Source organism: Ruditapes philippinarum, unplaced genomic scaffold (assembly GCF_026571515.1).
Source record: "Ruditapes philippinarum isolate M1 unplaced genomic scaffold, ASM2657151v2 ctg997_1_1_1_1, whole genome shotgun sequence".
NCBI classification, from domain to species: domain Eukaryota; kingdom Metazoa; phylum Mollusca; class Bivalvia; order Venerida; family Veneridae; genus Ruditapes; species Ruditapes philippinarum.
Window position 1 is genome coordinate 146,714 of NW_026857772.1, and position 15,470 is coordinate 162,183.

At 32.5% G+C, this 15,470-nt stretch overlaps 1 protein-coding gene across 1 annotated transcript in view; it reads right to left on the reverse strand.

Moving 5' to 3' along the window:
* LOC132750984 (protein unc-80-like) overlaps positions 1-15,470 on the reverse strand; it is a 76,146-nt gene that overhangs the window by 40,974 nt on the left and 19,702 nt on the right. The window contains 18 exon segments of the mRNA XM_060741074.1: positions 3,145-3,331; positions 3,974-4,108; positions 4,395-4,467; positions 5,056-5,167; positions 5,659-5,715; positions 5,718-5,808; positions 7,471-7,644; positions 8,276-8,488; positions 9,005-9,207; positions 9,564-9,683; positions 10,001-10,141; positions 10,527-10,772; positions 11,333-11,468; positions 11,757-11,972; positions 12,592-12,776; positions 13,594-13,818; positions 14,469-14,625; positions 15,040-15,175. Of these exon segments, the coding sequence (XP_060597057.1) occupies positions 3,145-3,331; positions 3,974-4,108; positions 4,395-4,467; positions 5,056-5,167; positions 5,659-5,715; positions 5,718-5,808; positions 7,471-7,644; positions 8,276-8,488; positions 9,005-9,207; positions 9,564-9,683; positions 10,001-10,141; positions 10,527-10,772; positions 11,333-11,468; positions 11,757-11,972; positions 12,592-12,776; positions 13,594-13,818; positions 14,469-14,625; positions 15,040-15,175 (2,807 nt within the window).

The window sequence follows — 15,470 nt, forward strand, 5'->3', positions numbered from 1 at the left end:
CATGATGTCCTATTAAAATCATTTTGCACATCTGTTCTATCAAAACAATATTCCAACAGTAAACCTACACTTTTCCATTTTCCAGCAAAGAATTTTATCTAAAAATTCTTTATATATTTGTAAATGTTTAAACATGGAACACTGTTCAGGACTTGAATCAACATCATTATCTATTTTCATATATCAAAATTATATTAACTATTTTAAGAATTACTAATATGGTAAATCTATTGCGATATTATTTGAATGGTAGATTCAAGACTTATTTAAACTTAAAATGTTAACATGGTTTATCAAGAATGGTATTTTAATATCCTAAAACCATCTTTCTGATCACAGCAATTCTTCAGGAGTTCTTATCAAACAGTGAAAGAAAGTTCTATATAAATCTATGTAAATCAAACAAATCTACATAACTGGAACTGAACAATGTATTAACCTTTAAATAAATATGTGGGTTAAGAATAAAATACTATGAAAATATTTTCTGACTATAATAAGTTAACATAGAGTATAATATAATAAACTTTGACCAGAAACATTCTAATATTTAGTTATAAAGCTCAACAAAAAAAACCTTAATAAAACAAAAACAGGATCATATACTGTGATGGGTGTAATAGACAAGGGCTATAACTCTTAATTAAAGTGACTCTTCCCAACTCAAGCAAAAAATTGAAGTTAAGTCAACAGTTGCAGCTGTGTTGAGTTTAAAATATAACCTCATACAGCATCATAACAACACACTTGCTCAAACATTTCTATGAAATATGACCATATTACATATTAAAATTTAGATAACTTGCAGATGGACAGACAGATAAGTGAGAATTTATGTGTCTTAACCCAAAAATCATATGATGAAGGGTATAACAAGTGACGGGATTTCGTCAAAAAAAATAAAAGAAAAAAAAAGTTTGACCTCAATATTACTTATGTAAAAAAATAAATATTATATATTATAAAATAGGACTATTATTCTCCCAAAAATGATTAAATGAGCACTTGATGAAATTCAGTGTAAAAAAATGTGCCTTTCATAAAATTGTACTGCACATGTGTTTAATTTGTTTTTCTTATTTTTGAATATCGGTAAAGTTTCCAACTCATCTGGAGTTGCTGTAAATGTTACTAACCATTTGTGTTCAGCTTAAACTAACGAAATTTTTCAAACAACTTCTAAAATGTTACACTGCTTTAACTAACTTTAAATCATTGTCCTTCAAGAATAAAAACTTAACTCCATCAACATATAGACACATTGATGTAACAAGACAAGAACATATACAGAAGGCACATATGCTATGATAAAAACAAGTATTTTTAAATATACATTAGATAGGGTGCCATTTTCGCAATAAACTCAGGTGCAACTTAATAAAACACTTGCTTCAATATGAAAAAGAAAATGAACAAAAAATTAAACAAAATCCATCTGCAGTACAAAGCATACTATCAAAACAAGTATAAAAGCTTCAATTAACCTACATCAAATAATATTTCAATTTTTGTGCGTTAGAAATTTTTTCATCCCTTGGTTGTACAATTACCTAATTGAATTTGTGTAATGTTCATGTCCTGCTTTGATTACAGAACTTTACATAATTCATTTTTTTGTGTTTGTGCTCAGGAACCTCAGTATCAGTTTGATATATATTGAGCACTCGCAGTAAAGAGCCAGTTCTGGCTTTATAATACTGGTACATTTTTACTTTTACTGGTTCCATTTTTCAAAATAATTTTTAATAACTAACGCCTTTAAATATTAAACAGAAAATAAACATTACATATGAAAAATAAGTTATATGCAACTTAGAAATAAATTTCATAACATGTGTTTGCTTCTTTCAGTAACAATATTTTCCTTCCCCGATTTTTTTTTCGGGAAATAAAAAGCAGAAAACCACCACCAATTCCTTAACTTGAAATGAAATACCAAAGCATGCTTTATCATCTAAGTGTGGGGGAAAAATGCACTTGAAATTCACTTAAAATGTGAATTATTTAAATTCTTTTTGATACAAAAAAAAAGATTAAGCATTTAAACTAAATTCACTCTATTTCCTAAGTGAAAGCCTTACAATTCAATCACTTTTATTTTTTAACATGAAAACAATGTATTTAGTAATTATTATATAAATGAATAAAACTATTAAGCAAAGCAAATGAATAGAAAATTTCAAGTAAAGATAATGCTAAACTAAATACCATTTTTTTATTACAGGGATCCATGCAAGCACTCAGCTTCTAGGCATGCAGCTAAAATCAAAGGTCAAAGGGTCATGACAATGTCAAGGTCATCAATATGCTATAAATAGACTACAGGTCACCAAAATGCTATATACAGAAAGAAACAGATATTAGCAACACCAAATAAACATACAATTGTATCAACAAAATATCTGCATAAAAGTTACAATGTAACTAAATGCAAGTCAACTTATTTTTCAAGCAACATTTGAGCCGTGTCACGACAAAACCAACATAATGGGTTTGCGACCAGCATGGATCAAGACCAGCCTGCGCATCCGCGCAGTCTAATCAGGATCCATGCTGTTTGCTTACAAACTCTATAACAAGTAGTGAAACTGATAGCGAACAGCATGGATCCTGATCAGACTGTGCGGATGCGCAGGCTGGTCTGGATCCATGCTGGTTGCAAACCCAAATATGTTGGTTTTGTCGTGACGTGGCTCATTTCATTTTCTTCCTGTCTTGAGTAGTAAATGTTCAATTAAATACTGTCCTACTGAAATGTTCACAAGTCATTTAAACTAGATTATTTCTACACACAGTTTGAATAACTAACCCAACAACCTATCTCTTGACATTATTTCATTAGAAAAAATTTCAGTGTGGTACAAATAGAGAAAAAATTAAAATTAACACTTGAACATTTATTTACCTGAAATATTAACAAATATTGGCAAATTTTCCATGGAATGTATATAGATTTCCTTTACTAAAATATTATTTAGACTTACAGAAATCACATTTCAATTGTTTTTTTTTTTAAATCCAACAAATCTACGAAAAGGAAAAACTTCCCATTTGCCTGATAATTTTAAGGTTACATCATAATCATCTAATTTTCAAATTTTATTTGTTTTATTTTTTCAACCATTTCCAAGTTGTGTTTTTTACCTTCCTCATGGTCTTCCCCTACATGATGTAAAGACGGCTCTAGAGCTGCTAGCTGTGTAACAGATACTGTTGTCATTGGAAACGTCTCTCGTCCAATCCTCTTTCTCTCCTCCTCACGCTGAAGAGCTCTCCTTATCATTTCCTGTTGCTGTTTACGTCTGGTCGTAGTGGCAGTTACAAGGGATTTCTAGAAATTATAAAAATAACATATTTTTTAAAATATTGTACTAGAAATATGATATCTCAAAAAACTATTTCAAAATCTCATATACATGTACATGTAGATACAGTCTTTAAAAAAAGCAATGTAAAATAACAGTTTTTTATTTTTTATGTGTTTTTTTTTATACGGACACCAACAATAAATGTCATATGGTGACTTTCTAGATTTACTTGTGGAGAAAACCTCAGGTGCCCCTTCATACATTATTTCAGGCACAAGCTGGCACTTGAGTAGAACCACTGACTTTCTACTAGCTAGCTGGATAACTTCCTAACATGAAGGAATCCAAAGTCCAAGATAAGATTCAAACAGACAGCAATAAGGGGCAAAAGATTTGAAGTCAGCAACCTTTACTACTCAGTTAAGGATTTCATATCTAAATGAACATAAATTTGACTGGTGGTAAAACATCATACAATCAAATGTCAATGATATGAACAACTATTTATTTTATGCTCAATAAGTTTGACAAAAAAAATCAAAGGAAAAACTGATAATAACGATACCTTAAATTGTCATTAAATTTTGACAAAAAATGATAACATTATCATTTACAGACATTCTAAATAAAAACAGATACTGATACATATAAATGTATCCACTTACTGTTTGGTCTTGGTTTACAGTAACCTCCTCTATCTTAGCCTTAAAGTGTGGTATCCAGGGCGGATCTACTGGTACCTGGTTTGGCAGACCTATAGTTGGAGATGGCAAGGTGAAATCTATTCCTGGTGGTAGAACCTGAAAGATAGAAAGTCATTAAATATTCTAAAAAAATGAAAAATCCTGCATTTAACTCGTGCTACGTATCTCACAGTGTTTAAATATAATCAAAAAGTCTACATCATAACAAGTAATAGTGTGACCACAATGTGTAAGTCTAGGTCTACAGACTTTTTTCTTGTTTTTATTTACAGGTTATGCTCTTGTTGTAATGAACAATTGAGTTTAGATGGTTGTTATAAATAAAAATTGCAGACTCGGTTTGACAGAGTCTGAACATGAGGGAGAAACCTAATGTTCATACCTTAAAATGAAGCTGGGCTCCTTCCTCCATTCTTGGCCAGACTTGATGCCTGAACTTCCATAGTATACCAAATCTAAACAAATATATTGCACATAAATATATACAAAATTATTGTCCAATTACACTTCAAGGAATACTTAACATTTATAGTTGATTTAATTGAAAAATTAACAAAAAAACATATTTCCTGCATTTCTTACATATAGAAAACTTGTTTACAAAACAAGGAGAATAAAAATTGACACAATTCAAAGGTTGTCTTTTGAAAAACATGATCATTTGACTGGATGCCTCTGGTCTTATTACTGGTAAATTTAAATTGATCAGGGCAAAAATAACTCTGCTCACATCACAGAAACCTGGTATTGTCACACATGTCACATTCTTATATGCATAAAAGAAATTGCAAATAGGTATGTTGTATGGGATCATGTGGTATGTGATTATAATTGTAATTGAAGAAAAATCATTGAAACAAAATCAGATTCCTGTGCTTAAAATAAAGAGTATTTACCCCAATTTTTACCAAAGATTCTATTGCATCATGAACGCAAAGAAAATATCTTTATAAATTTGAAGACTGAAAATAATATTACAGAAAATAATAATACAACATTTAAGAGAAAATTGGTGACCAGTTCTGTACACAGAGATAACATACCTCAGTACAGCATTTGTTCTGATAACTGGATCTTCATGTTGCAGCTCTTTAAACACCATAGTCTGGGCTTTCTCTGATGCCTTTACTGATGCTATCAGGAACATTGTGGCTGTAAATGTTAACGATTTAACAATTAATACATATCATAATCAAAACTAAACTATCTTCTAAAAAATGTGTAAATACAACAGATCTTAATACACAAAGATTGAAAGTCTCAGCAAAAATTAAACTTCTGCCATAGATTACAAAAGAGCAAATATTTTTACAAAATCCATAGTATAGTAACCTATTTAGACAAATATAATACCCAATCAAGCGACAAGATAGGTATTAAAACAAATATAATACCCAATCAAGATAGGAATTTTAAAATGAAGTCTTAAGGGCTTGTCTGTGCGTAATATGATTCAAGAAAAAAAATCAATTAATTACTAATTCCATTTCTTACCCATAATTACATCTGAAGGAATTATTATCTAATATGTTCATTTGCTGGTTTTACAAACTATTAATCCAAAATAAAATTTTAACTTTTCAAATTAAACATCTTTTCCTTTTAGTAACAAATTTAATTCATTAGTAACAATAAAATGTCTTTTCCCGCAGCAGAGACCTTCCTGGTCATCTCCCATATCAGTTCCCAGGCAAAAGGGATATGTCAAGGGAAAATTATCCCCAGCTAATATTTGGGGCAGCTTTAGTTAGAAAAATCAATGGACATTGTCAATTTTTGCCTAGAAAATATAAAAACTTTTACAAAAAGCGGACTTTTTAAAACAGAAAGATACATACCATAACCAGTTTATAATTATAAGACATCTTATCTTCAAATTATACTTTGTATCAAAACGTTGACTCAGTCTCACAAATACATTAAAGAAACTTTAGTATTATTATTGTGAGAAACTAGTTTAAATATTATGCACATGCACACTCTTTTTTGAAACATTTGAAATAGACAAATTTATCATAATCAAATGTTGACAACATTTTTTGCATGAAAAAAACCCAAATTGTATTTTAAAAACCCTTTAAAAAAATTAAAAAGGGCCATGTGGGGCCCCGAGGGCGCTCCTTTATAAGGCCCCCGCCCCCACCCCCTTCTTTCCCCCCCCCCGCCAGGGGGCCCAAATTTTTAACCCCCAAAGGGGTTTTTTTTGAAAAAAAACTTTTGGGAAAAAATACCCCTAAGAAGATGTTTCATGTAAACTCTAATCTACTCATTGGGGTTTTTTTAAAAAAGATTTTTTAAAGTTTTTACTATAACATATAGTTAAAAAAAAAGACACCCCTGGGGGGGGCCAGTTTTGACCCCCGGGCTTTTATTTGAACAAACTTTGTAGACCTCCTAGAAAATGTTTATGCTTAAAACTAAAAATCTAGCATTTGGTTTTTTTCAAAGAAGATTTTTTAAGTTTTTGCAAAACACATATAAGTTATAAAATCAATGACCCCCTGGGGCGGGGCCTATATTTTGACCCTAGGGCTTTTTTCATTGAACGTAAACTTGTAAACACCAAATTAGAAGATGTTTCAATGCTGAAAATCTTAGCTCTAGCTGCTTTGAACTTCTTTAAAAGAAGATTTTTTAAGGTTTTACTATATGCATATAGGGGAAAATCAATGACCCCCTGGGGCGGGGTCAATTTTGACCCCGGGGTTTTATTGAACAAACTTGGTAAGCACCCATTAAAATGTTTCATGCTAAAATCTTAGCTCTACGTCTTTTGGAGTTCTTTTACAAAAGAAGATTTTTTAAATTTTTTACTATATGCATATAGGGAAAATCAATGACCCCCTGGGGGGGGGGGGCAATTTTGACCCCAGGGCTTTTATTTGAACAAACTTGGTAGACACTCATTAGAAGATGTTTCATGCTAAATATCTTAGCTCTAGCTCTTTGGGTTCTTTAAAAGAAGATTTTTTAAGTTTTTACTATATGCATATAGGAAAATCAATGACCCCCTGGAGCGGGGCCAATTTTGACCCAAGGGATTTTATTTGACCATCTTTGTAGACACTCACTAGAAGATGTTTCATGCCAAATATCTAAGCTCTAGCTCTTAGGGTTTTTTAAAAGAAGATATTTAAAGTTTTTTCTTTCGGTTGCCATGGCAACCAGAGTTCTGCATGGAATTAAATTCTTTGAACAATTTTTAAAGGTGACCACCAAAGGAACATTCCTGTGAAGTTTGGATGAAATTGGCTTAGTGGTTTATGAGGAGATGTCATTTAAAGTAAAAGTTTACGGACAGACGGCCGGACGCCGGACGAAAAGCGACCACAAAAGCTCACCCTGTCACTTTGTGACAGGTGAGCTAAAAATAAGGATGAACTTCTGAAATTTCCCCCAGATACAAATTGTAACCATAGAAATAACAATGACATTTAAAAATAGAAATATTGTGTTACCTGTGATATGATATATTTAACCATGGGCGAGTCTTCTTTCTTCTCCTTGGGCTTTTCTGGTTTCTTCCAGTTAGTCAATTTCTGTTTCACTATGGAAACATCTGTCTTTATCTTCTCAAGCAGTGGAGTGCTCTCCCTTCTTTTGATTGGTGATGCTTGCTGGAATATTGACTCCTGAAAAAAGAAGAAAACTTGGCTAATGAACATTTGTAAATATACATATTACTAGATATTACTGTCAACAAATGCAAACACATCATTTACCATTTGATTTTTATTCTAATCAGTAAAATCATTAATTATAAGACACATGTTAAAACTAGAACTCCGCAAGTCGGATGTGTCGCCTTGTCAACAGTATAGCTGTAGGTTAGGCATTTTCTTCTAAAATATAGGTTATTTATAAGCACTGCTCTATGTACATTTACCTTTACTTTACTGGCATTTCAACTGATTGTAACAATGTTACATCAGGATTAATAAAACTGTTATATTATCAAATATAAAAATACCATGGAAGTTTTACACCGACAGATCAAATGGAGGACTCTATGATGTATTCCTGTGCACTGCACTTCAGGTCAATGAAAAAAGCTTGCATACCAAATTTAGAGTCAATCAAACTTACAGTGACCAAGTTATGTTCTGGACAAGCCTATTAAGTATGAAAATTTACAAAGGGCAATAACTCAAAAATCATGAAGTGCAGAGTACAAATTCTTTTGCACTGCACTTCTTCTCAACGAGATCCATCATCCCTTGTCCCTTATGAGAGATGAATTCTGCTATTAAAACAAACTGTTACCCTTCTTTTAAATTTTTCTTTCATCATATCTCTCCTCTGGTCAAGTTTCTTCTCAGATTCTTTGACCGGTTCCTCTTCTGTTGACTCATATATTTTCTTCACAGCTGTCACAAGCCGGGAACAACTTCTTCTCTGTCTTTCATAGCAGTCTGGGTGACAATATCCTTGGTGGGGACATATAAAGTTGGACATATTTGACAACTGTATCACAACCTGAAGGGAAATGAATACATAACAGTGATATTTGAGAAAACATTGATATAATGATTTTATTTTTAATGAAATTTAGTTAATACTTTCAGCCTCGGATCATTTGATAAGAAATCTGCTTTAAGAGTTCAAAGCAAAAATGCTGAACTCAGTGAAAAGTGTACCTCAATGAACTAAGAATAACAATAAATGTATTGAAGTCCATGAAGTTTCTAATTGCCAAAAAATAGTTTCTGAAATTACATCTATGAAGATTTTGAAAATTTACGATTGATTCAAAAATTTTCATTTCCAATACAAAGTTGAAGCAATTGAGGAGTCTAATCAAATTGTTTAGTTATAAACCACCAGTGATAATAAACAAAAGTATATCCTTTCATATCAACACATCAATTTATATTTAATACTGAGAAGGTTATATTTATTGGTGGTGATACTTGCCGGCCTCATATGCATTTGTGCAATATTTAGGGGCACAAGAACTTAAAAGTGCTGGTTTTTATAAAAATGATATCTTACCTTGATCCAGGGCATATTTTGAAACATGCGTTCATCCTCGATCTCTTGCTGGTCTTCAGTGGCGGCCTCTTGTGCCTCCTCATTAAATATTGTCATTGATTCCAGATCCTCACAACTCGGCTCACCATCCATAAACTTACTGTCAGAGTGTATTGACTGACTACTTACTTTACGTGACTTTATACTACCATAGAGTTTAATACCTGAAAATATTGCAAAATCAGTCCTATGAAAGCACAGCAACTATTAAATCTTTCAACTTCATACAATCAGATACATCCTTTCCTGATCCTTACCTATTTATCTTAAAATTGATATTACTTACCTTCAACCCTTTGAAATGATTTACTCCAAGGTATGTACATAAAACTATTCGAAAATCTTTAGTTCCATATAAGTTTAGTAGCAAAAATCAAATAAAGCTTGAACCCAACTAAACATGACATTGTCTCACTTAATGTTACAGCTTTAATTTTAGTTGATTTGATTTACTAATATTATATACTGATTTTAAGTATTCTATTTTATAACTGAAAATTAAAGTTGAACATAAACTTACTTCCACCTTCCTGTCTGCGGAGACGAAAACTTCTGTTTTTGTTGCTGAAACTAGTGTTATGTGTTGACCCACGCCGTATATGCTTCAACAATTTTTGGCGGCCTTGTGCAAGCCTTCGACCTACAAAAAATACAAAAATTATTTGCTTTAGATTAAGTCTACACAATATAAAATATAACAGTGGAGCATGTTCTAAATCTATTCAAATTTATGTCAAATGAATTTTTTCAGGTTTTTATGCAAATTTAAACACTTTTGGTCATATCTTGTAGGTTTATACATATAAGTTTTCCTGGATAACAAACCAGTAATTACCAATTTCTCTGCAAGTGGCTAACTTCTTTAATCCTACATGATTTCTGAATCAATCCCGCCTCTCAACTTTGCAAGTTCTATGCTAATTAAGTATTAAATCTTACTCTATAACTCGTAAATACCTTTTCTTTCCTCCACTGGTGTATGTGGAGATGCCATAGGATCTATGGACAGTGATGTTTGACTGCTATTCAGGGAGTCAGACCTCTCCATCTGTACTGCAAAACTGATTTTTCTGTCCCCAGGGCTACCCATAGCTCCACCTGGAAGTGGATTTTTTCAAATAAAATTTGTTTAATGCGGGCACACTAGGCCTTGTTTATTGGGCTGAAATGGGTACTTTGGTAAAACTACTAACCGTTGGTAAGGAAGATTAATTACTGTCTCATATGGAATAATATAACATAGTAAGGCATTAAGGCTCCTAGATCAGAAATATCTCATCACTGTTCTTTCTACAGAATCATTCTTTTTCTATAAAATATGACATAAATTATAATTTATTTATATTGGTAACATAATCCTTGTTTCATCACAGCATCGGTTACTTGTTCATTTAATGAATTATGTAACAGCGGTTTCCTGCTTATCCCATGATGCCTTTCCTCCTAAAAATATTATACAAAAATAAAATCCAGTTGCACTTACCAGGAGAAGGTTGAGGAACATCACCAACATTAGACTCTGAACTTTTATCAGAGTGACCTGGACTAGAGATAATACTGCTGTATCTACGAGATGTCAGATGTTTGTCCCAGCCAGGCTCCAGCTTGTGCTTCTTACGTGGTAGGTACTGAAATGTCTCACGCAAGAATGTTGTGATCTCTTCAAGTACAAGGCAGGCTAACATCTTCAAAGCGTATGGGCAATTGTTACCATTGGCATTAACTGTATCTGTAAAAACATAAATAATGTAGGGTAATGTCTCTTATCTATCATTTCACATTTGCTAGAATTGATTTACAGTGAAACTTTGCTTGATTAATATTCAAACAAACTTTTCTTTCAATTTTTCTTTTCCGGCAAGTAATTATCTCTGATAATAGTATAATTTAGTTGGAAAAAACATTTATATACGTTAGAATGTTTCGAAAGCTTACAGATCTTAGGTGAAATCACTCTTAAGTCCACTTCCTGGAACTAACCAGTAATGGTACCATATGATAATTTATAAAGAATCATGATGTGACCTCAGTAGGTCTCAAACCCATGATCCCCATGGTTGAGGGGCAAACATATTAACCACTTGGCAATCTCTCCATTATGTATAAATTTTTACACAAATCATGGAAAACAAACATTTTTTTTTCCATTAGAAAGTCAAAGTATACATAAACTACATAATTTATTACATTTTCTTGTAATAGCTCCAGATCTTCTTAGCAACTATAGTTTAAAATATGTCACCAGAAAGCAGTTTCAATCAGTATGAAAATTATCAAAACAAAACATACTTTCATCCAGAAAATCTTCAATATCATCTTCAATACGGAGTTGTCTTCTCTTTTTTTCATCATGGACTACCTCTACATGACTAAGCTGAGACTGCTGTTCCTTCGCCATTATATACTCTAACTGATAACCCAAGTTCTGGAATACACAAATCATATTATCACGTAGTCATTCATACAATTTCATAGGTGATGTTGCCCTATTCATGACAAAGAGTACCTAAATATTGTACCTGTTAAAATGAAATCTTAGAAAAGCTCTTGCCAAGTTCTTTATTTGAACTACACAAAATGGTTGTGGACAATAAATACTCTGCAAAAAAGACTTAATCTAAATCTGATATAGATATTGAGTTTGCAGCATGTATGTGTTACACTGTCAGGAAAAATTAACCACAGAAACAAAATTATTATGTATGATTTTTACCTCTGCCCAAGCATAGAAGAGTCTTCCTGCAGCCTTCTGTAGATTCAGTGTCCTCCTGTATCCCGAGGGTTGGCCTCGGGAATGGAGGGCAGATGAGGAGTGTCGGAAACTTGGTAGGTTAAGACGCATCCAGTTAGGCCAGTCACCATGGTTACACCGATGTACAAAGTGGGCACATTCTAACAATAGTGTAGCTCGAGCAGACACTGGGGCATCCTATATTGAAATTGTCAGGAACAAGTTTAAATAAATATACATATTTATCAAATTATTTTCATGCTCTACATTTTTTAAAATTATTTCTGCCATTTCTCAAACTTTATTAAGTATCAATTAGAAATAAGACTACACAAGAATAGTGTTCCAATAAAATGGGACATACAGTTAAAATTTCTTATAAAAGTAATTGCATTTTATAGTCTAAGTTTCATGCTTACGCACGTTCACCGACTTAACAGCTATTACCCCTGGTCATCGGGCTACTGGTATCTATCTATCAATCTCCCTGGGGAGTCTTTTAACTCCGCTTAGTGCAGCCGACACATTGGCGCAACGGAATTATACCACCCTCGCAGGTACCCATTTACACCTGGGTGAAGTGAAGCAATCACAGGTAAATTTCTTGCTCAAGGAAATTAGCAGTGCCCCTGGTGGGGTTCGAACCCGGGACCTCTTGAACCCTAAGCGCGCGTCCTACCACTGGACTACTGCTCCCAAAGTATATTATATTATAGCATTGCAGATTTATAAACCTTACATTATGTAAACACATGACCACGGTCATACCTCACAAATAATCAATTAGTGGAAAATAGACCATAATTATATTACTTACAAGTTGTATCATGGCAGCAACTAGCTGGGGATCTGGCACAGTGCCAGGATGACAACATTCTAGGAGAAAATTGAAGCGTAACATTCCAGATTTGATGATAAATCTATCTACCAATCTCTTTTCTCTCATAACTAGACCAACATCATCTGTATCTTCAGTAAGATCAGTGTGACTCTGTTTTATATCTGAAATAATCACACTGGTCAGACATACACAGAAATAAAATCATCACGCTGGTCTGACATACACAAGATTACAATCATGGATGGCAAAATCAATTGTCCATATTGCCCAGGTTGTCCGACAGTTTGTACAGACAAGTGGAAATCTTCAATAATTTACTATATAAATTTTATATGGACAAGTTTCAGATAAAAACAGACAAGTCAAAATCAGATTTTGCCAGCCCTGACAAATCATGTTGTTTCACTTATAGTATGGAAATATTTCTTATTTCTGAAATAATCATGATGGTCAGATATAGATGCAAGAATACTATCAGCAAACAGATCATGTTATTTTACCTGAAGTATGGCTTTGTGATTTATTTGAAATAATCAAAATCTTCTAATATATGTAAGATTACAATTAGCAAAAGATCACATTTTTTACCTAAAGTATATCTAAATACTCTGGCCAGTGACTTATACAAAGCATAAACAATACTTGACAAACAGCCTTAATCAGTATGGCAATTATATTTCCAAAATATACAGGTAAGTTAGTAAGGTACAGGATAACTGTAAACAAAAATGCAAGCATAGCTCTGGTTCTTACTTGAAATTATCTAACTAGTCAGTTTAAAGTCTAAGAAACATGCAAGTCCTTCATAACAAGTATAATCAATGAAGTTGTCTTATTAGGTGAAAACATTATCTAAATTTATCATAATTAACATTTTCATCATCAAACCCAACCCAAGTTAATTATTATACTAAATATACAAATTGAGAAGTGAATAAATTGTAAAATGTTAAATACTTCAGTATGTGTAACTATTACCTTTAGCTTGATCTGCTTTGTGAGCTTTCTTCCCAAGGCTCTTCAGTCCACCTTCAATTCTTCTCCTGGCACTGAGGAAGGTGAGAGTTGCCTGGCTAGCTGTTTTAAATGACATCTTTCCTCGCCTAGCATGTCGCTGGAAACTACTGTCACTTTTACTGACATCTGCAGGACTCTGGTCACTAGGGCTGTCCTCTTCATGGTCAGATTTTGGTTTCCTCCAACCTTCATGTGAATATATATACCAAACATTCAAACTCTTCTTCATCTGCATATCAATGTTTATTAAATCATATTACTTTATTTATAAGATACTGAAAAATTCTACTACTAATCAAATAGACTGACTGAAAACATGAAGTTTGAAAAGGGATGTCTTTAAAATATTTTGGTGAGTGACAAAAGTCACAACTTTATTATCATACTAAATTCATATCAATTCAAAATGCAATCAAGTTGATTTCTGGAATTAAAGTTCTACACATATTTCACAAATCTAGATCAAATACAAAGGACTTGCTTGAAACGACCTTTATAGAAAATTAGTTAGTTTATACAAATCTATTCTATTTTGATTGTGTTGGAAGCTATGAGATGATTGAAACACTCTCTAATCTGTTGCTGGAACCAGCCAGTACTAAGCAATGAATGTAAAGTTTCTTGCTCATGGACACAACAACCTGACCCTGACAGGGTTTGAACCCACACAGTCAGCAATCCTTTAACCACTCAGCCACAAATTGAAGAACAAAATCAGAATTATATATTTATGTTTCTAAATTAAATAAGGATTTTTCTTTCTCAAATGCTGATAATAAATGATAATGTATCAATGATAGGAGATAAAAACAAACTGACATATAATAGCTACATACCAATATGAAATTTGCTGAATTTTCTTCGAGGTGTGACAGTGCCAGAGGGAGTCTCATCCTCTGTAGCTGACAAACTAGCCCTTGGGCTCCCTTTAAATACAAGGTCATCTATGATCTCCGAGTCACTGGCAGCGTACTGCTGTTGTAACATCAGTTGCTGGAACAATATTTTAACCATTATTTTTTAACGAAAGTAGAACATAAAAATAAAATTACTTAAAACTCTGTTTTTGATACAGAACTGGTCAAAAATGTTATTATTTTTTTGTAACTAAAATAATATTTAATCAGTGTAAGAATGCTCAATTTCTTTTAAAATGAATATTAAGATATTTTATGAACAAATACTCTTGTTTTTTCCAAACAATATGACATAAAGAAATTAATACACTTTGTAATTTATTCATAAAATATTGTAAAAAAAAAGCAACAAAAAACCCCAACAAAACCTAGAAAAACCTTACCTATAAATTCATAACAGAAAATATTATCTTCTGGTAATTAGTTTTTTAAACTTCAAGTTGTAACCTTTTTCTACTATTTAATTCATTTTAAACTTTTGCCGGCATACCTTTTTCAGTTTCTTTCTGAATATAGATTTTCTAGATTTCCCATGATCCTTCAGTTCTGTTGCTATGCTACTGAGAGTGGCTGCTTTCTGAGCATCTCTTTCATCCCCACTTTCTGATGTCACGGATGTTGTCCGACTATAAAATGTATAAAAAAAACACACACACTTTGAATAATTTGTTGGCTAATATCAAAAATTACGACAGGCCTATGTCACTAGTTAGAGCAGGGCCAACTTGTCCATCCACACAGTTTGACCAGACTCTGCAAGTCTGGCTGCTCAGTTTAAGTATTAACTATTTTGATATACTTAAATTCAATGTCATTTACCAGGAGTTTCAGAGTCAAAGCATGATTAGTCAATGATGAATTTCTAAATCTGTAAAGATTAATGCTTGCAATGCAACTTCATAAAGGCATTCAAAATTAATT